Genomic DNA, 22,211 nt, shown 5'->3' with positions numbered 1-22,211 from the left:
TATTTAAAATGAATGAGTGAAATCATCTATACTCTACACAGTGCACTAAACCATATGCTATTTGACAGCATCCGAAAGAAAGTTTTAAGAATAATATGTCTTTAAAAGTCGGCATCTTACTATTTCAATGATAGAAAAGAAATGACTTACAGAGTTTCAGACCATACGTTTTAAAAATATTTTTAATCTTTACAAGGGGACACTGTCAGATCTACGTCTTTATTGATGTGATATTGTAAATCGTTTCAAGTAAATCAGTTGTTCTGTTTACTGTTTGATATTTATTTTCAACTGTCACTCTAAAATTTCTAGACTAACTGCACAAGGTGCTGCCTGGGTTAGTTACGCAGGCTCCCAGTACACTGCATTTGCCACATCCTCTTTGTCACAATATAGGTACTGGTCTTTGGCAAAATGCACAATACAGTGCTTGAGACAGAAGTGTTGGAGGTGGGAATGCCATGGTGGGTGGGAAGGTATCCGATGTCACACAGAGATTACATGGAATGGTCTCGTTGCAGTTTCGCCTGATTTTCAGTTTCTTGGACAGTGTTGTCGACAGTCGAGTCTTCCATGTCAAAGGACGGTGTTTCCTCCGTAATCCTCTTTCTCAGCGCCGGGGACGACATGGCAGATAATGGGGTATTTGGTTTGACGCGAGACAGGGCCTGGGGGCCCAGAGACCCCTGGGTTTTCACTAGAGAAAACATGTCCTCTCGAAGACACTGCAGCATGTGGGCGATCTTCGTCATATTCGTACCGTCACCAATGAACTCATCCCGTACTTTCAACAAATTCAGCATTTCGTATCTAAAGCTCGAAATATCTTGCTTAATCTCCTCGAAATCGTCTAAAAATACACATAAAACACAAATCAATATTTACTGCCAAGAAAAGAAAAAAAAATATTATTTTCTTTCTTGATGAAAAAATATGTACCTACATTTCAATTCATTAAAAAAAGAGCAATTCGTGACTTTTAAAACATGCTTTGTTTCATTGGGTTTACTGAAATATTCTTACAGTGAAATGTTGTTATCAGACATAAAATATAGAAGTCCTTTTGAAATGAAAAAAGTAGTATATTTTTGCCAAACATATAGAAAATGTGACCTACCCTCTGTCACTTCCGCTTCTCTTTCCAATTCAAATATGTACCGTTTTATTACTCTTTGCATCACTTTCTGTAAATATAGCAAATTCATCTTGATAATACAGTGGGAGCTCAGTTTTAGTGCGGAATTCATGTAAGACGAAATCACGCTTCACAAACATAACAGTACTTTTATTACCGCGCATTAAACTAATCTATAGGCAATATAATGTTATGGCACCCAGTAGTGACAGGCACTAGGGACCAAGCTGGACATGTTCTAGTTGCTGTGTTATTTAAGTTATGAAAACTGTTAATGTAAACAATTATGATATTTATACAAGGTTTGACCAATATCTTGTGATAGGTAAGACGTGTATGCATATACAAGCAATGGGCTCCAGGTTTCTCTTAAGACAGATCAAAGATAGACCTCATATTGGATATGTCCACCATGGATCATGGATATGTGGTACATATATCTCTTGTTATATTATGTCATAAGCAACTATGTACAATAGTTTGTATGGCATTAGTCCAAGTAGTACTAATAGTAATAAACTGTGATGGTTGACAAATGGTCACACATAACAGTGTGCTGGTTTATTTATTTGATTGGTGTTTTACGCTGTACTCAAGAATATTTCACTTATACGACGGCGGGCTGCATTATGTTGGGTGGAAACCGGGCATAGCCCGGGGAAAACCCTCCGCAGGTTGCTGACAGACCTTCCCACGTACGGCGGGAGAGGAAGCCAGACTTGAACTCACAGCGACCGCATTGGCGTGACGTTACGGTGTGATGGTTGACAAACGCTGGCACGTAACAGTGTGATGCTCGACAAACGCTCAAGCATAACAGTTTGATGGTTGACAAATGGCCACACGTAACAGTGTGATCGCTGACAAATGCTGACAAGTAACAGTGTGATGGCTGACAAACTCGCACACGTAACAACGTCATGGTTGATAAACACTCACATGTAACAGTTAGACGACTGACAAATGGTCACACCTAATAGTGTAACGGTTTACAAATGGTTACACGTAACAATATAGTTATTGACAAATGTTCCCACTTAACGGTGTGATGGCCGACAAATGGTCACACCTAACAGTGTAATGGTTGACAAACGGTCACACGTAACAGTGTGATGGTTGACAAACGCTCACACGTTACAGTTTGATGGTTGACAAACGCTGGCACGTTACAGCGTCATGGTTGACAAACGCTGGCACGTAACAGCGTGATGCTTGACAAACCGTCACACGTAACAGTGTGATGCTTGACAAATGCTCACACGTAACAGTGTGATGGTTGCCCAACAGTCACACGTAACAGTGTGATGGTTGACAAACGCTCACACGTAACAGTGTGATGCTTGACAAACGCTCACACGTAACAGTGTGATGCTTGACAAACGCTCACACGAAACAGTGTGATGCTTGACAAACGCTCACACGTAACAGTGTGATGCTTGACAAACGCTCACACGTAGCAGTGTGATGCTTGACAAACGCTCACACGTAGCAGTGTGATGGTTGACAAACGCTCACACGTAACAGTGTGATGGTTGACAAACGCTCACACGTAACAGTGTGATGCTTGACAAACGCTCACACGTAACAGTGTGATGGTTGACAAATGGTCACTCGTAACAGTGTGATGGCTGACAAACGCTCACACGTAACAGTGTGATGCTTGACAAATGGTTACATGTAACAGTGTGATGCTTGACAAACGCTCACACGTAACAGTGTGATGCTCGACAAACGCTCACACGCACCAGTGTGATGGTTGACAAACGCTCACACATAACAGTGTGATGCTTGACAAATGGTTACACGTAACAGTGTGATGCTTGACAAACGCTGGCACGTTACAGCGTGATGGCTGACAAATGCTCACACTTAGCCGGTGAAATCCGGCCTCATGTCAGTTTACCTTAGTTATGGTTTTATTCTAACTATTCACGTAAATGCTTAAAAGTTAATATCTTGCAGTACCATAGCTTGAGAAGAATTATGTAAAATAAATGCACTGATGTTAATGTGCAATTTATCAGACGTCACTGGTCTAAAATTACTCAAAATGTTCTGTCGTCATCACATTTAATAAGCACTTAATACGTGAAAAGCACCAAAAGAGACCAAGCCTCTGGGGCAAATAGTCCAGTTTTGTTCAGTTGTACAGTTTTTACACTTTATTACTTCATCTCATTGCTGCTTTATTGCACAGCAATGTCGGGTTGTCATTTTGTCACTTTGTCTGATTGCTGCGTTTTCGGATCGCGCTGTGGGATTGCCGGATCCCGTGTTGACTTGCCCCTTTATCGTGTCATGGAGAGAAAGCGCCCCAAACACGATGATCATAATCTGTGACATTTTCCTCTTTTGAGATATTAGGGAAGAATTCAGATGTCAATATAAGGTCATATACACGATCGAGGAAGAAGTATAGATTAGGCATTCTAGTGGTATGTAAATCTACGTTACACATGTACACTTAAGTGTTTTTTAACTAAAGCGCATCAAGGAGAAGAGTCGCTACGGCGTATACGAACAGGTAATCGCCGGAAAACTGTTTACGTAAGAAGATGGAAAATCTCGCACGATTATCCTGACATAGATGTCTGCAAAAAAGTTGTTACAAAGTTACATCAAAGTAAATCATAATCCCCCGAGGGCTTGTGAGAGTAAAACGGACCTTTGGCCACACTTCCTACACTGAAAAAGCATGTATAAAAGTCATTTTCGCTGAGTAAAGTAATCCCCGTCTGACACTTTACCCCTGATTCCGTAAACATCTACCCCTGATTCTGTCAGCCTACCTCCTCATTCCGCCACTCTACATCGATTATTTCATTCCCGACCACCCTTACCATTGCATCCCTATGCCCCAGAGAGCTCTGTCTTACAGCTCTGACTTTTCCATGATACGTGTGAAGCAGTCATTTGCGAGCCCACGCTTAAAAACCAGAAATGTTTACATATCTGTGGTCATCTTATAATATGAAGTCATCATCTTTTCATGATCAGTTTTTACACAACACTCTTCAAGAAATATGAGCAATCTTCTTCACAGCGCTATTTGAAAGAGAGTAACTGTAGGCAATTTTAAATGATAAAGCCTGACTAATTCCCTGCATGCGAAAACCAGATTTATTCCATAAAGCTCTCATAAACCCAGACTATTGCTCAGTGGAATGACACAGTCATCACACTTTAAGTAAAAAAACATTTCATCTTGAGAATATTTACTCCAATCCAATATTTCAAAACAACACGCAAGCCTGCAGTTCAGGGCATTAAGGCTTTTAGAAATTGTATTAACTTTCAAACATTACCCACTTTCTACTTCGAGTAAAATGCTTTCACAAAATTCACGTTCGCTAGTGTAAGCAAATCGATTTAATTATCACGGTCACTGAAATTACCTAAAAGTCTCAAGCTTAATCATTCAAACTGAACCATATCTGTTACAAACTAGCCTTATATGTCAAGCCAATTGCCATGAACTCTCCTCATAGGTCGGGGCTCCCTTCATTCACCCAATCCTCATATTCCCCTTACCCTAATTGAAAGATTGAAATTCATCATTCAAACCGAACCGAGCCTCACACATCAGGGCATCTTTCATTCACATAGTCTCATGCCCACCTTACGCTACAAGCCTTCGTGTTTCAAGCTGATTCTTATTTGTTACAAACTCACCTCGTAAGTCAGCACTTCTTTCATTCGCCCAGTCCTCATGTCCACCTGGTCAGCCTTGTTGGAGAGTCTTTTGGGGTCAAATATTGTGTGTTCACTCACTGAAGTTTCATATGCACTGTTGTCCTACAAGGAGATTACCGGTATAAGGTATGTCACAAACCTCAAATACATATTACTAATTTTAAGCCGTACTCAAGAATATTTCATTCATACGACGGCGGACAGCATTATGGTGGGTGGAACCGGGCAGAGCCCGGAAGAAACCCACGACCATCCGCAGGTTGCTGGCAGATATTCCCACGTACGGCCCGAGAGGAGGCCTGCATGAGCTGGAATTGAACTCACAGGGGCCGCATTGGTGAGAGGCTCCTGAGTCATTACGCTGCGCTAGCCCCTATATTACTAATAAAGACATAAAGTGGTATTTTAGGAATTACCACAAAAATACATCCTTCCAAAATGCATCTAGATCATAATTGGGTATATTTCACAAATAACTAGCTATGACCATGTAACTATATGCTTTTGCGAATGTCCACACGTGCCTGCGAAGTATCGAGAGCATGTTAGCAAGAGAGTTCACAAAGAGAGTTTTGCATAAAATGAATATTCATACACTCAAAGAGTCTACCCTATTTATAATGAAAGCATCAGCACGAGAGTTGTTTTAGTGACAATGACGGTGGCAATGAAAAAAAACTGGTTTGGCCCAGGACTTTCTCTTGAAGGTGTCAAGTTAACCGTCAAATGTGAAGGCACCCCTGAGCTGTGATAATTATCCAGCTCTTCGTGAGATGCAGTTTCACGTTTTTTCAATAAGCAATTATCACAAGCGAAACTTTTTCCCAGTAAATCCCGTTTCGTAGAGAATTATACGTTGTTTAGACGCGTTTTGGGTCTACGACACTTTTGTTCTAACGTGCACCATTAGCGAGGCACAAATCATATGATAAAAAAATGAGCATGTTTAAGCGAAAAATACAAAAAAGTTTCAAAAATGTACAAAAATTCTCTTCGGTGAAGACATATTAGAGAGAACAGGTAAGTATATCCATTTTGGAACATATGCTGCGGCCTGTCTCTCTTTCCTGTGAATACTTTATCACAGTGAATTTACTGCAGAATGGTTTCACCACAGGTATGCACAATGTTACATATTGTTGATGATATGACGTAAGTATAACTGAACATGTATATATAATATTTGAATATAAAAGATATTCGAAGAAAATATACAAAATGTCATGATAAGAACTTGGTCTATTTTTCATCTACATGATAAAAAACTGATAAAAATGTATCAGATCTGTCAAGTAAATAATGTATTGAAAAAGATAAAATTTTAATCATGATTTCACTGATATATTTATTCATTTATGTTATTTTGTTTATTTACTTGGTGGAGAATATTTAATTTATACGAGAGCAGAATTATGGTAGGAGGATACCGGGCAGAACCCAAGGGTAACCACGATCATCCGCAGGTTGTTGGCAGACCTTCCCACGTATGGCCGAAGAGGAAGCAAGTATAAGCTAGACTTGAACTCACAGCGACCGCGTTGGTGAGTTGCTCCTCGGCCATTGCGCCTCGTCTCTATTGCGCCCCCAGATGTTATTGGACCGCTGCTTAACGACAAACTCAAAAATTCATTATATCCTTGCGAATTTATGCTTGTTAACTTAGATATGGGTCGGATGCGTAAGACAGCATATATGAGGCCAAGGTCAGCCACAGAACACTATGATCGGCTCTGCTGCTGAGCGACAAGCCTGGGGAAAACCAAGACTGGCGATTTCCAAATTCTTGGCCAATGGGTATTGAACAGCCTCACGCCTGGGATCGACTCTATTACCTCTTGATCTTCTCTTCTGCTAGTCTTAAACTGGTGGTAATGGGATCATACACTGTGATGTCACAAAACAAAAATTAAATTTGCATTCTCACCTCCAATGGTCGAGAAATGATAGCCTACACCAATTAAACAGTTTTTCGTTCAAGCCTGACTTTTTTTTCATAACTTGCCCTTTCTTAAAAGATAGACATACCTTGCCGTTCGAGTGTCCATTCCTGCGCATTTTGATGCGAGTGGAATCAATTTCATCCTCCCCAGTGCAACTACAACATGAACAACAGCCACACAGATCGCGGATCACGTGAGCAATTCCTTTCGGGACCGTGAGGAGATTAAGAGGCACCGGAAGTACGGAATGCCGGGAAATATAATCCATGTAAAGTTGACTGCGTCCAAACTTCCACTCAACATCGGCGTCTTCCTGAAAGTAGCAATAGTACTGGTGGCATAAATTATCGATTGTTTCAATGACTGAACCACTAAATCAATGAATCACAAGAAAACAAAGAAATTGATTAGAAAGAGATGAATGACCAATTCATACTTTTACACAACAACATTTGTTTTGCAATATCTAACGAAATGTTTTATTTACTTATTTGTTTTACATGCACTGTAAAAAAATATTTCGATTTTGTGACAGTAGTCACGTGTATGGGTGGATGCAACCGGTATATAGCACGGCAAACTTCTACCCAACGCCAAACAACCTTAAATTGTGTATTAAGCGAGAGTGAGAGGGAGTGAGTGCCGGTGATTCATCAACCTAAACGTTCGGCTGTGAACGCTCAGAACCAGTTTTGGTTCAGGATTGCTACTTTTACAGTTGTTAACTGAGGTGTAGTTACCTTCAGATTGAGGGTTAGATTTTATACCCACAGGCTTAAAACATACATGTACAAATATCCATAGCAATTGTCTAGATGGAATTTCTAAGGACTTGAAACTAGTCGAGTTGTTGACGTCATCAACACTGCTACTCATGGCTAACCTTCACCGATTTACAAAAGAGCGGCAAAACATTGAAAATGTTACTATTTTAGATTTGGTCCGGTATTAACATTTTCACAAACATGACCGGCTATAAACGAGATGACTTCACTATCATGGGGGCGTAGTACAATCGATTGAACAGATATAGATATTGTACAAACAAAGCCTTAAAGGGACGCCTTCGCATATTCCTCTAACGGAATATCTGAACACTGGCTGAACTGTTCACTAGCTATAAGCACTAATGTACACCTACAGCCTAGGTGACATTTAGCATAGCTAAATTATGCATCAAATACTTTAGTCTGTGAGCACGGGATAATTACCTATCTTTGCCGATAAGGCCTTTAGAGCACCGTCCATGTGAAACCGATTCTTTGCTGTCTGGACGAAACATACATCTATCGACATATGTACGGCAAATTTTTGAATTCCCAACATAGTCTGAATGAATTATTGAAAAACACTTCATTTCTTTAGTGTTATGATTTTACAGGTCAGACATTTTATCTTCCCGACATATTCCTATATACCATAGTAACCATTTAAGTCAAAGACAGCACCTGACTAATGTTTATATCCACTGAAAGACTATCTTTCAAAGTAACTTTATTTCGTCATGACACAGTTTCAGCGTGTCTCCATTACCAACAGCAAGGTGAGTCACGTTTTCTCAAGCTCTTTAACGTCGAAGGTATTTTTCGTATTATAGTCAAAACAGTAATCGATGGCAGATAGCAATGAAGGTAGTGATAAATAACTTTCTCGGAAAGTTGACACACTGGAAGGACATTTCTTCCACTGCTTCAACTGTTGATGCAACAAACCTGCGATATCAATTACAGCTTAAGTACCTTGCAGATACACGGTCGGGGTATTCCTGATTCAGGTCGTAGCCTCCTGAGGGGTGTGCTGGTGATTTTGACACAAATGGAAATAAATCTAAGCACCACTGAGGCTGATCTATTCGACTGTCGCTCGATTTTATGCTTCAGTTTTATAGTGGCGGCTTCTAAGATGAGAGGAGTGCTGACCTAGTTATTGCGGACTTCTGAGATAGCACCTCGGCTTTGACGCGCCGTTTCAATAATTTTACTGTATTTTATAAAAGAAAACAGAAAAAATCACCCCTTATATGCAATAAAGACAAAGCAGTAAAATTTAAATTCTTCAGTTCTCATGAACGTAGAGAAAAAAAATTATATCATAAGATTTAATAAATATTAAGCATTGTTCGGTTCGATGCCCTCTTCTCATTCCCATGAACCTTCGGCATCCTAATGTATTTTTCACTCTTTGTTATTTAGAAACGGTAAAATGAACGATCAAAAAAATGTATTGGTATAATTTAAACAGCGTGTCCACGTAGGCCTAGGGTCTACTGGTGAGATGAATGCGGTTAGGGCCGAGATAGTATGCTACCCTCTGACACCGTCGTTCAATATTACACTGCTTGTAAATCAACTAATTTTACGTCTCTGGTGGCCCGTAAATGATACAATCCTGCTCCACAACACAGAGTGAAACAGCTCATCGGCTATACGTAAAAGCTACGTCACAGATTATGCCGTGCAATCTGACAGCAACGCGTTTGATTGGATAAAATTTTCAAGATGTCTGCCTCGATTCACACCAGCCATTTGTGTAGTACTGACATTTTGTTCTACATGTTATTCGGTGAAGTCTCATTAAAATTTTTTTTAGAAAGCTTGAGAATCCTGCTTTCGACTGAAATATGTAGCCAGGTGCTGTCTGGTCCTGTAATATAACTATTTTATGGCATTACTGTCCTAAAAATGCTATATACCCACTGATCGCGACGAAATCTTCAGCAACGATTGAAGTCGTAGTTACTAAGGTATATGAACAATTAAGAATGAATGACTGAGGTTTGGTGTTAAATTGACAGTATTTCAGCGTTAACGTGGCGACAAAAAAAGTCGCGGATGATATGTTTCAGATAGGCTATACCCGCTTTTCCTAACTGCATAACAACGCCTTCCCCACAGACTACTGGCCTTGACGATCTGTTTGGGGACTTCTTGGACAGAAGAAGGCCATTACATTTGTCAATATCTCCCGCGGGTAGGAGTGTCACCTGTTTCAGGCAACCTTATCAGCTTTTTCTAATGGGTAAATATACGCCAATTCTTGACAACAGTGCAAATTAACAGTTGTTTAAGCTCGCCTGGGTAACACCCGAGGCCCACCATTCGTAAACAGCCAGTATGAAGGAAAGTGAGTTTGCGGGACTGACCCCAAGGTATTACAATGCCAACATTCAGGGCAAGTAAATGGGATTTTAAATGGGATTTAATTCCACATATAGGTCTCCAGAGTGGGAATTGCATTCCCAAAACATGCCAGATGATTTGACAAAAAGTCATCAAATCACGTGTGCTATGTGGAAAAGAATGTTTTTTTTTCAGCAGGGTTCCATTTACACCACGAAAAAGCCAAAAAAAACTAGCATTTACTTAAAGTGCAGATATCGACATGCATGGTTATGTGACGGGTGTGCAGATGTAAACTAAGCCACAGGACAGATGTCTTCACAAGCAAAACTGATATAAATATATCTGGATTTCAGTCTTGAGCACTGTTGTCTTTCTTTCTTTCCTTGCGTAGTGTTTAACGTCGCTATCAACATCATATTAGTCGTATTCACATAAAGATCGCCCCTGTAACAGAATGTTCCCAATATCGACAAATTCATGATGCTATACCTTACTTAGAAAATGCCATGGCGAAGACGTCAGAAATGAGGTCCAGCTCAAGAGTATATTTACACTGTTTTGTAAAATGAAACAATTTCAGCCAATGTGTAGTACTTGTTTTGATACATTTCTTCATTTTTTGTGAAAATTGCCTGTCGGTTAAATTGGATGATTCCTACATCGTACATTAATGTTGCTCACATATGCCCAGATCAGGGGGTGGGAAAATAAAGAATTTCATTTGTCCATCTCAGTGTTGTATTTTGTGGTTTTTTTCTCCACTCTTTACATTACCAATAAGGATGTCAGAGATTACCAAAGTCATAACATAATATCATTTAACAAAGTATACGAAGAAACTCAAAGATGACGTATAGGATTGATCACAACAATATCTCTTGTTTTATTGTAGACTGTCATCAGATCACGTCTGTAGCTTAGCTGAAGATGTCTTCCAGTCAACACCATGGTTTTTCAAACGATTTTTTATAAGTTTAGTTGTTGTGGCTGTTGTTAATCCCCAATATAAGTGTTAGGTTGTCTCCTCACCATGTTTACAGCTGGGGTTATTCCAGTAATTATGTCTGACAGAGTTTGTCCTTATTCCAAAAAAAGCACTTTGTGCGTTAGTACATAACCGAAGAAACCTGTTACATCTTTATTTATCCCCAAGAAATCATGTTTACGTTTAATAGTACTTATCACAAAATCATTTCTACGTTTGGATTTATGCAGTGTATCTGTTAACTTTTTCACCCTCTTTAGATGAAGTCTTTATCATTGTCACTATTATTAAGCATCAGCATCATGATTCTAAGTAGTAGTAAGTAAAGGTAGTCATTTTTGTTGTTATTTGTACTTACGGCAATATTCTCAAAGGATCGTGTCATCATGGCGATAAGCATATTAAGCAGCACCGTGACGCTGGCCACATTGTACGCCCCATAGATGATGTAGCCAATGTCTTCCGTCAACGTGTTGTCATATCCGTTCAACTGAACCACAGACGGCTCTCCGCGGCCAAACAGTGACCAGAAGACCGTCCGAAATGTGTCCACCACGCTGCAAGGAATAAACAAGGCTTTCACGAATTGATTTTCTACAATAGCCAAAGTGGACCGTAGCAATATACACAGTGTGAAACATCTATCACGACAGCGATGCCTGACATGCTCATTTCCAAAGGAGCTGGACCTGACGTGCGCAGAAGTGCAGAGAGGTCAAACTTTGTTAAACTTATTACGACGAGCTGAATCTCATTTATTCATTTATTTTAGTTTACATTCATCTATGAAATAAAGACAGAGCATGCTTAATGTCCAAAAGCTTGTCATTATGGCCTGGCTTTCTTTGCTCTGTGAAACTATTTTTACTTTGATATGTAATCTCGAAACTGACCATTCGTACGTATACAACAATGACGTTTCTGTTTTATTATCATCTTAAACAACCAGCAACTGGCATCATTCAATTCTTGACCAACGCCGATAATCCAAAATAAACACAATGACTAAAGTAATCGGAGGCCTCCATGGTTCAGTCGAAATAAGCGCTGGTCTCTTAAGATGATTTATGCGCTAATGTCTCAAAAGTCAGAGAACGGAGTATTCAATATCAAGGGCATATATGTATCGGATATCCGCATTACGAACATTTTAAGACTTTCGCCTTACGTCCATGTTAAAAGAACAGTAAATAATCGTTTCGCAAAAGACTGGTGCTTCGTTAGTTTTGATCAACTGACATTTCATGATTTTACTTCCGTCACAAAATGTCCAAAATAGCACCACATCTATTTTTAACGACACTCATTGCATCTTAGTAAACTGCAGCTAGACTTGAATTGGGAATATTTTTGCTTCCGGTCGAAATGTCACTGAGAAAGACAAATTCGATTTACGTTAGAATCCCTGCCTGCGAGCTTTAGGATCAACAAATGCTCGCCCTCGCCTGGTCATAATTCTTATCCCCTCCAGAGGACTAGGTTATTTCCATGTACGTGGGAGAGTCAATCTTATCACTCACTTCCCAAAGTAGATCTCAGCTTTAGTAGTAATGTTCTTGTTGACCGTCTCAATGGAGTCGCTGGCGCTGTAGTACCAGAACAGGTTGTGCAATCCCACCAGAAACGCTACCATCACCAAGTTAAACACAGCAAGGAACTTCAAAATATCCTGAAGCAAATACAAAAAAAAAGACAAAGTTATTATCTAGACCTAGTTTGCTGGTTATTATTTACTCCGATTCTACATCAATTCTATATCTGGAATACTGGATCAGTATGATATCTAAAATTGTAAATAAAGAGAAGTATTAAATAATAATACTTAAAATCCTAAAAGTAGAACACTACAGTGAATGAAGCACACATACACACGTTTATACGTCATAGAACTATAAGGGAAATCAGCTTCATATGTCTGTCCTTCGATTTTCTCCATAGCCCAGCATCCAATCCACTTCACACCCGGCCAGTATATTTTTATACAATAACCACAAAATATGAAACAAAAATTAGCGTTGAAATGCGAAAAAAGAAAGGTGTGACTTTTATGTGGAAGGAGAGAGTACAAAGGGGCCAGTGCTACTCAAATTAATGCACTCGAAAAATAATCATGTACTGACTTGGACAAAACAATTGTCGCCAGACAGCTTCGTGGGGCTTACGTGCCAGAGTGCCGCGTTAAAGTTCACAGTCACCCACTTCTGACCAGCTTTTAAAAACGAAACCACCTTGTATGGTAAGGCGGGGAATGGGCGCCAGTGCAAGAAACTGTGTACGTGAAGAAGCGAAACTGACTATAACGCTGAGTGACAGCTACTGACACAGTCGTAAAGCCACTTCTTTTTTCAGTTCTCTTTTACTCTTCTTTTCCTGTTATATGGCAAGCAAGCGACTTATAAAAGCTTCAAACAAGCATTGGAGCGATGCATAGGTCATAAAATGGAAAAGTGGTGGCGTACTTCAGTCACGCCGAAATATATTTTTTGCATTAGACACTACAGAGGGAGGAGAAGTCATGGCACCACAAATGAAACTTTCTGAACAATTCTTGAGCATGCAGTTATTCACCAGTCAATTATATAAATATATAACAAATGTAACTTTCATGCTTATACTTCCGCTACGCGTAGCAGGTTAATGTTAACAAAGCAGGATTCACATATGATTTCGCCATATACATAGTTGCCACAAGTATACCATGCCTTTACAATTATCCATTATAATTCATGATAACACTTATTTAATGCAAGACGGCCTTTATCTTTACTCACACAAAAGTATGTTTCTAAAGAAAAAAGCTTCACCAAGATCCGAACTCTTTCTAGAGGTGCTGCCTGTTCTGCACAAGGAGTGCGTTAGTTTGCTGTACTATGAAGGATACGTGAAAGGCTGTTGCAGAAATCAGGATTTTAAACTTGCAAAAATGTGACAAAACTGATCGCATTATAAAGTTTTGTACATGAAGACAAACGTTAACCAAAGTGAAACTTTGACTGCAATTAGAAATACACACATGAAAATACAGTGACTTTGGAACGAAAAATTGGCGTTTTTGACTAAGAGAGCAGTTTCGGTGGGCCATTAGGAGGTAACCGCATATTTTACGGCCGTATAACTTTCAATGGGTGCTTTGATCAAGTTTTACACTTGTTAGCCGGAGATTTACAAAACTGTGCGGAGATTTTGAAATTTGCACTTTCTTATCATACCTGCCTGAGGCCGATTCTCGGCCTTATCGAACAAGGTTCTTAGGTTAAGCAGGTAATACGTATTACTCCGAATGTATATTTCAACGCATTTGTACACTGTATTTAGCTGATTGTTGTTAAACGTCATTTCTCACAGCCCAAAATTCCCACCCGACAGCCATACACTATTGTTGTCATAATCAACAATAATCACAGTAAAAATTAAACGTGTGAACAATGTCATAAATATTAAGAAAGGCAATATGTTAATTGTTTGCTAAAAAAAAGAAAACATTTTGTGCAGAAGATGAACTAAAACAATTTCCCTGATACAATGCATGGATTAGGTAAATCATGCACAGACTACAACAATATTTAATTAGTTGCATGTTTCAGAGCTGGTTCATCAACAAACTGCTTTTCAGTGATGCTTATGTGGTAATTTTTGTGGTAATTTTTCACACCATGATTTGCCAGTCAGTGATAGTAATCACTCTAGTTGTGATCAAATTATATAACAGGGACCACTGTTAGTCCCGAAATAACTTCAGCCAGACTGCTTATTGGAGGGTTCTATAAAATGACTCGGCTAATTATAAAAACTTGCCCTTGCTGGCTTGACCTCACTGCTACCACATACCAGTACAGGTTGAGTCATCAAGTGCACATTACTTTTTGAAGATAGTGATTCAAGGTGTAAATAATATGTTTTCGAATAAAACGGCAAATTTCTCTTACTTGTCAGCTTTGATTATTAGCCATCAAGAGGTTTGTTCTGTGTGACCTATGTTTCGTGATGTTTAGGTTTCGTTTTCAAACGGTAAAACACTGTAGTGCTGGCCGCCGTCCTATTCAAGCGTGACCATGACTGAAAGATTTAACCCAGGAAACCTTATCTCCAGTGTCACCCAGTGCTCCTTGATTTTGTATCCCTATAAAAAGTGCAAAGTTTGTGTAGTCTGAGAACTTACTATACAACTCGAGTTCCTGTGTTACGATGGATACCATTAAAGTCTATTAATTTTCAGAATCTCAGGCCTCTGGCGAGTGGCACTCTAAACAGCAGAGGCACTATTGTCGCTACACAATGTTCGTGCTATGTCAGAGAGTATTTATCGGTCTTGCTAATTAAAGCTGAAGACAGAGCTTATTCCGCGTATAACTATTAACTCGCTTCTGGGCTCCTAATAATTGATTTAATACTTAAATGATTCTTGTGTGAGCTCTTTCTTTTTTGTGAGTGTTAAGGTTCAAACCACTGAAAACAAGAATAAAGACTTCCTCGGGTTGACAAAAGATATATTGATGGCAATAACAACCGAACCAGAATTTAGATAAATGCTATGCCCCAGACAGATCAAAAACTTACACAACACAGGTTAGAACTCATGTGCTCACGTTCAGAACTGATTTTCGAAGAACCCACCTTGATCATTCTGCTAAGAGAAATCTGCATTGGACCGAGTGTTTCATTAGCAGGCAGCAAGTAAGATATCCGAGAAAAGCTGATAATGTTGCCGATAGCGAACAATCCTTCAGCGATGTTGATAGGATCAAATGAGTTCCAGTAGAACCGATCTGAAAGCAGGAAAAGTGGTTTATAAACTGTGCCTCAGCCATTGAAAAAAGGACTATGGGACGAACGAAACTCTGAAAACAGTGTTGCATGGGAAGATTGCGGCTAAGACAACTTCATCAAACTATAAACGAAGGAAACTTTGTATGTGTTTTACCAGCCGTCAACCAATATGGATGTCCCAGGTCAATAATCTCAAATCCAATTCCCAACACGACATTTAACACAACCTACCAAAGAACAAGGGAAGTATGTTAAGTACGAACACAGTACCGAATTACTGAAAGAGAAGTAGTCAACAGTTTTCAAGGATCTTGGAGAGTATGTCTGTTCTCCCATTTTCTTTAAGGCCGTCCAAAGAACCGACTTCACACCAGTCGAGTGAGGTAATAGTGAGGTAAAAGGTATAGATACGCCATAATTACCTGCATTGAGCCAGTAGGTGTAATAATACTCTTTCTCTGCTTCGAATTCCGTGTCACTAGCATGACGCAAGTAGTCCAAGGACAAGTGAACCTGCGAAAGTGGAGACAATGTACGATATATAAAAGCTACAGTATAGAGAGTAAATCCATAGCATCGACCACATTGTGCTAGTTGTCAAATGGTCACACCTGATCGGTGAAATCTGGCCTCTTGTTCATTTATTTCGGTCAGGGTTCATGCCTAACTTACACGCCCATTAGCACCATGACGTAAGCAGAATTGAGTGAAAAAATGCATTTGTTATTAATATCGATTAGACGTCACTGGTCTCGAATTATTCAGAATATCATGTTGTCTCGCCAATAATTCATCAGGATTTAACATGAGGTACAGGTGATGAAGGCAGCGGAGATACCTATAACTGAGGTACCTGCAGTAGAGATACATGTTCGCATGACTGAGGCAGCTGAGATGCATGTGACTGAGGTTCGTGTTGTTGAGATACGTGCCTCAACATAGATTGTTGTGGAGATCACTTTCAAAGCGAAGGAATTAATATCGCAGTGTGTTTGTGTGCTTGGGGGTTTTACGTCATACTTAACAATATTTCATTCGTGTGAGAACGAAATATCGCAGTACAGTCCAAAAGTGAGTTGTAGTACAGCTATACTGACGCGTGACAAGCCCTTTATCTACTAGACTTTGAGTCGTGAAGTACTTCCCATGACATACCTATTCTTGCAGGCGAAGATGTAGTCCATATGTATTCTGATGTGAAACATGTACTTGTAAACATATACTAACTGTGAAAAGAGGAAACATTTTGTAATATGTAATTTACCTCTGTACATCAAAATTTATGCGTGCCGTTCAGGTTGACAGTTTGTGTCGACTGTAGGCAAACAAATTCTATATGTATGTATGATTGGGATTTTACGTCGTGCTTAACAATTTTTCAGCCATAGGACGACGAGAAGTCATCAGGCGACTCCATGCGGCCAAAGTGCTGCCGCCACTTAAGACAATTTATTAACATGGACATGACACCCCACCCAGCCACACTACACTGACACCAGGCCAACCAGTCCTGTTTCCTTGCTCCAACCTATTCAAGCACCAAGCGATGCAGCAACGAATACCAGTTTTAAAGCCTTTGCTTTAATCTCGGGTCTCACAGCTTCCAGGTGGACGCTCTAACCATTCGGCCACTGAATCGGTTCAAACTAATTCTGTTGTGTACAATATGCCATAGAGAACCGTACAGCAGATACTTAATAGTAAACACCCGATATTTTAGCATAAACTTCACAGACCAACGCCACTTTTCTACACGTGTTACATCCGTTACTCCTTCATATCCATTCTTGGGACTCTTGATATGATAACAGTGTAGAAGCCCTGTTTAGCTAATTTAATGATTAATTGCATGAATATACATGTATCACTAAATTTTCCTTGAAATACACTTGGTAATATGTTACAAACTGTCCTTTTTTAAAATTCAACAATGGGTTGAATTTGACCCCTAACTAAACCTCCTGTGCCTACATTTTCCGAAAGATGCCAATTAAGAGAATATCAAGGGGAAATCCGTCACTGGTCTAAACTGTCTGGCCAATAACATGTAAATACGGCAGTGTAAAGACTCCCACAATCCGACGTTCGCTTGTGGATCGCACATGCAAATAATGCGATAGATCGAAAGCAAATTAGAAGTCTAATAAATCAAATATGATCTTCCTTTCTAGCGATAATTTTTTATAAAGTATTCGTAATTCCCAAAGATGTGTATGGCAGAACTGAAGGCGGTATGTCCCTTTAAATATTGGATAGCGTAGTTTTTAGAACACAACCTGGAAAACAGCATGGTTTGTGTTTTGGGAAGGGAAATAGCAAAGAGATATCTGGCTGACTGAAAAAATACAGAGGTCGAAGGGAATCCCGGGTAAAACTGGACAATCGATTGTTCACTCAGCGTCAGACACATGTCAGTAGACATCTGGAAGTTTCAATTTTACGTAGATGACGTCTAAAACAACAGCACATTTTTTTCGCCGTCGGCGGTATGTCCATTTAAATATTGGATGGGGTATTTTGTGGAACACAACCTGGAAAACAGCATGGTTAGTGTTTTGGGAAAGGAAATAGCAAAGAGATATCTCCACTAGGTTGACGAATCTGTATCAATATTTTTGTCTTTTTAAAAGAACTCTTTGAATAAGTGTGTACATACTGAGACATTACTTCATGAATTACCTTATATAAGCTGAAGGGATGGATTTACAGGCCAGGGACCCCTTGCACAAATGGATCGTTGACTGTAAATCGTTTAGATCTCGATCATATCCGTAGCTTACAATCGATACTTTCTTGCACAAAGGGATTATAAGCTACAGTAATTGCAACTTACGGTCAGAAAAAACAATCGGATAAATGTTGTACATATCTACAATCGCCGCAAAATTAACGCGAAGTACAAATACTTGCCTTAGGTGGATTGTTAGTTTATATTTTTCGACTCGATCAAAGATGCGCAATGTAATTGTCTCAAAAACACATTACGACTAATTTTTCACATGTTGTTTTTAACTGCTGAATCATTATGATGTGAAAAGCTGTGACCGCTTCGCAGGAGACTTCTGTAGCTTTTCCGCTTACTTCAGCGTGTCTCAATTACCAAGTGTCTGAAATTATTGAGAAAGTACGTTGTCAGACCTTTTACTCCAGATTCATGCATTGAGTTGGTCTGAAAAATCGTTTAAATCACGCAGACGAGGAAGTAGATTTTCCGTGGTCTACAGCCACCACGTATATGCCATACGATGTAAAGCCACGTGGATTGCCGTGGATAGTAAATGGACACAAACCCCCATTACAACTTCCGTTTTTCGGAAATGTAATTCTGTGTATTTCCCCCTTGTAAAGTCTGTTTTGCTGCCAGCCTGCCGCTTTTGGTGTACATGTGCATGCTTGGTATCAAAATGATGGAAATTGTCTAAGCTTTGGGCAGGTATGAGTTTTATTGATGAAAGTTTGAAATTCTGGACGAGAGGACACAAGGAAACAGGTGGTGATGAGGCTGCGAGTGACGTCCCTTTGGCGTTGCTAGTCACCCCACCCAGTCAACCTGTCAAGATTTCATGGCTTCTTTCTCACAGACTGGACCAGGTATGCACCAAAGCTTATTGGCCACGGAATGTTTGGGACTGAACTACAGCGCTAAAGGTTAACATTGCCGCTTATGGAAAATTAATGGGTGCTCTACAGGGGCTATAAAGGCTGTTTACAAGCACTCTAAAAGCGTTCTAATCTTCTATCTGGTTTTGGCTCCGTGGTAAGAATTCCATAACCAAGTATTTAGTTTCAGATCGGTACCTAAAAAAAAGAGGTCAAGTTGTCCTAAATGTGTCTGCGGTATTAAAGTAGACCTAGTTCATTCTTCTAGCAAAATACCACAGAATGAGCAAATGTAGAAATCGTTAAGCTGTGTACTCATTTTTCATTGTATAACCGGTCTACTAGGACCAGACCAGACCAGATTTGACTGTGAAGCACGTTATGGATAGAGGGTCAGGTTTCTGTGTGATCGTGGTAGTTGCCGGTGATTACTTTGCTGTTATCGCTATCCCCCTTGTAGCCGCTGCAATCTCGTACCTTGATCATGCTCATAGCAAACAGTGTGAAGGACGCCGTGTAGATGCAGAGTACGGTGTAGTCCAGCATATTGTATAGAGACTTCCTGTACGCGGTAGCTCCGTCTGTGTACAACTGGCTACACTCTTGACAAAGGAAGCCTGGAAAGATCGGAGTAAACTCACATTAGCCTGTTATAAAACCAGACGTTATTGGATTCAAAACCCATAAGGGACTAAGTTCGTGAGGATTACTGTAAACCCTGGCCGATTCCACAAAACCATTTCTGGCTTCATGCAAAATTTAAAACCCCTTTATAATCCATAGTTTGGTAAGCTGCTATTAAGATAAACTTTGTAAACTGGACAACATGTTCAGTACCAAAACTGCCTTACGTTAGTGACACGTAAACCCAAGAGCTCTACACACTGATACATTGCAATCCTCACTATTCTCAGAAAATGCAGTTACTATACTTTTTTTAAATTCATGATGTTAAACTAAATAAGCTTGCTTTCGGGACCAAAACATCATTGCCGCGAGAGACGACATAATTATTAAAAAAGTAGTGGCATACTGGATAATGGCCGTGAATAGTAATCTCTTTCACTAAAACAGCCTAGAAAGCGGTTACAAAAACGTCCACGACCTAACAATGTTGGCACCACCGTCCCTGAATAGACCGTAATTTCTTAACATCTAACTATGAAGCCATACTGTCGTGAGACGATATGGTTAATACAGGTAAAATAAATTTTCTTTATTAAGGTTATATGATAAGAGAACTTAAAAAACAATTTCAAACATGGTAAGGTTTAGACCAAGCATTAGGTAACGGGAGTGCCAGTCCGCCAGATCATACCATTATTCAGCAGGCCACCTGTTTTGTTAATTGTTCCGTAACCTAGTGTGTGTATTTACTTTCATGGTAAATATACCAATAAATGATAACAATCCCTTACCTACAATCCATAACGCCAGAAGAACCTGGAATATCGTGGGCTTGAATGGCCTTAAGGTGATATCAGGGTCGAAATACTTAATACCACTGACGTTCCGAAACTTGACGTAATGCGAATAGACGTCCGGGTGAAGGAAGGCCAACGTCTGGTTTATTCTCGGTCCGAACGACGTCTCAGCGGTAGATGTAATGATCAGGGCGAGGAAAGTGACGAAAGAGACGGCGTGAATGAAGAATTTGACGCACGGATACTTCATCATCCTCGCTGCCTGCATCAAGTTTCAAACATTTCTAAATAATGCAATTAATTCTTTTGCTAATTAGATTGATGTAACATGACAACTCAGCATTTTGAGTTAATTCTAGACTAGTGACGTCTAATAAATTGTAATTAATATCATTTCATTTTCTTCACCTAATTCTGCTGAAGTCATGAAACTAGAGGCATCAAAGTTGCTACTTTTTTAATATTTACATGAACAGTTAGAATAAAACCCTAATTGAGGTAAACTGAGAAGAGGCCGGATTTTAAAGCTTACTAATAACCGTTTACCAACTATCACACTATTGCCGCTGTTCAAGTTTTACTCTCTGTGCTGTAGTCTTTCGGCACATACGGTACGGTAAATTCTTGTTTTTCTGTTACTATATGTATAGGTCAGAAATGTAGATAATGGCCGGCTCAGTTATTTATTTGCCTGATATATGTACAATGTATGAGCAGGCCTATACACTATGATTGTTCTTGGGCTTTGCCTGTTTTATATCATCCTTGAAGAATACGGCGAAATGTAAACATGACATGTGGGAAAGCTGGAAAGGTATTACATCTAAACTAAACATCTGTTACTGAAATACAAGGGGGAAAACCCCAGCACTAATGTTAGCACCAAAATACAAACAGTTATCTCACCTTGCTACCAGGGGCAACGAGGTATATGAGAAACAGGACAGGATAGAGGATGACAAATCCTAGCATGAGCGTGAACCTCTGTGGCCAGCTAGACCGCTCTAGCTTCCTCATGCCGGCATACCAAATATTCACCAATCGCTGCTGGCAGGCCGGGTGAGCCACAAACTGAAACCAAAGAAAACCAAATATCAGGCTATTGGCTAAAGTGGCCTGTAAATCAACATACTAGACCAGTTCCAATAATATAACATAAGCAAAACCTCGCAGTGCATTATTTAGCCTGATGAATTATAGGTATTGTGTGTTAAGAATACAATGTACTCTTTATTACACAGATTATTCTTATTAACTGTGTATTTGTATAATTTTCAAGTGCTTGATCTTTTCAACGACACCTAGCTGTTTCTTGCCTGATAAGATAGCCCCTGGCTTTTCGTAAACACCCACTGCATACGTACCCTTACCCTGATAAGGTATACTGGAAGTATACATACTTTGGTTTGCTAGCTGTTTGATCAAAATTTAGTGCTACTTCCTTTCTGTGCAATTTAGAGCTTTTCATGCTGCACCAGGGAGCATCAGTCAAGGCATAATTGGGTTTGTTTCCCACAGCTTAGACGTGCACATTGTTAGGGGCAG

At 39.7% G+C, this 22,211-nt stretch overlaps 1 protein-coding gene across 1 annotated transcript in view; it reads right to left on the bottom strand.

The window, feature by feature from the left end:
- Positions 1–497: 497 nt before the first annotated feature.
- LOC135475830 (short transient receptor potential channel 7-like) overlaps positions 498–22,211 on the bottom strand; it is a 42,878-nt gene continuing 21,164 nt past the window's right edge. The window contains exons 5-15 of the mRNA XM_064755770.1: positions 21,573–21,737; positions 20,661–20,928; positions 19,720–19,859; positions 16,065–16,155; positions 15,490–15,641; positions 12,396–12,544; positions 11,234–11,432; positions 6,854–7,081; positions 4,808–4,930; positions 1,118–1,184; positions 498–850 (exon numbers count right to left, since the gene is read on the bottom strand). Coding sequence (XP_064611840.1) covers positions 498–850; positions 1,118–1,184; positions 4,808–4,930; positions 6,854–7,081; positions 11,234–11,432; positions 12,396–12,544; positions 15,490–15,641; positions 16,065–16,155; positions 19,720–19,859; positions 20,661–20,928; positions 21,573–21,737 — 1,935 coding nt within the window. The remainder of the gene's footprint in view (positions 851–1,117; positions 1,185–4,807; positions 4,931–6,853; positions 7,082–11,233; positions 11,433–12,395; positions 12,545–15,489; positions 15,642–16,064; positions 16,156–19,719; positions 19,860–20,660; positions 20,929–21,572; positions 21,738–22,211) is intronic.

The sequence above is a fragment of the Liolophura sinensis genome, chromosome 9, assembly GCF_032854445.1.
Source record: "Liolophura sinensis isolate JHLJ2023 chromosome 9, CUHK_Ljap_v2, whole genome shotgun sequence".
NCBI classification, from domain to species: Eukaryota; Metazoa; Mollusca; class Polyplacophora; order Chitonida; family Chitonidae; genus Liolophura; species Liolophura sinensis.
This window is presented reverse-complemented; position numbering and strand designations above follow the sequence as displayed.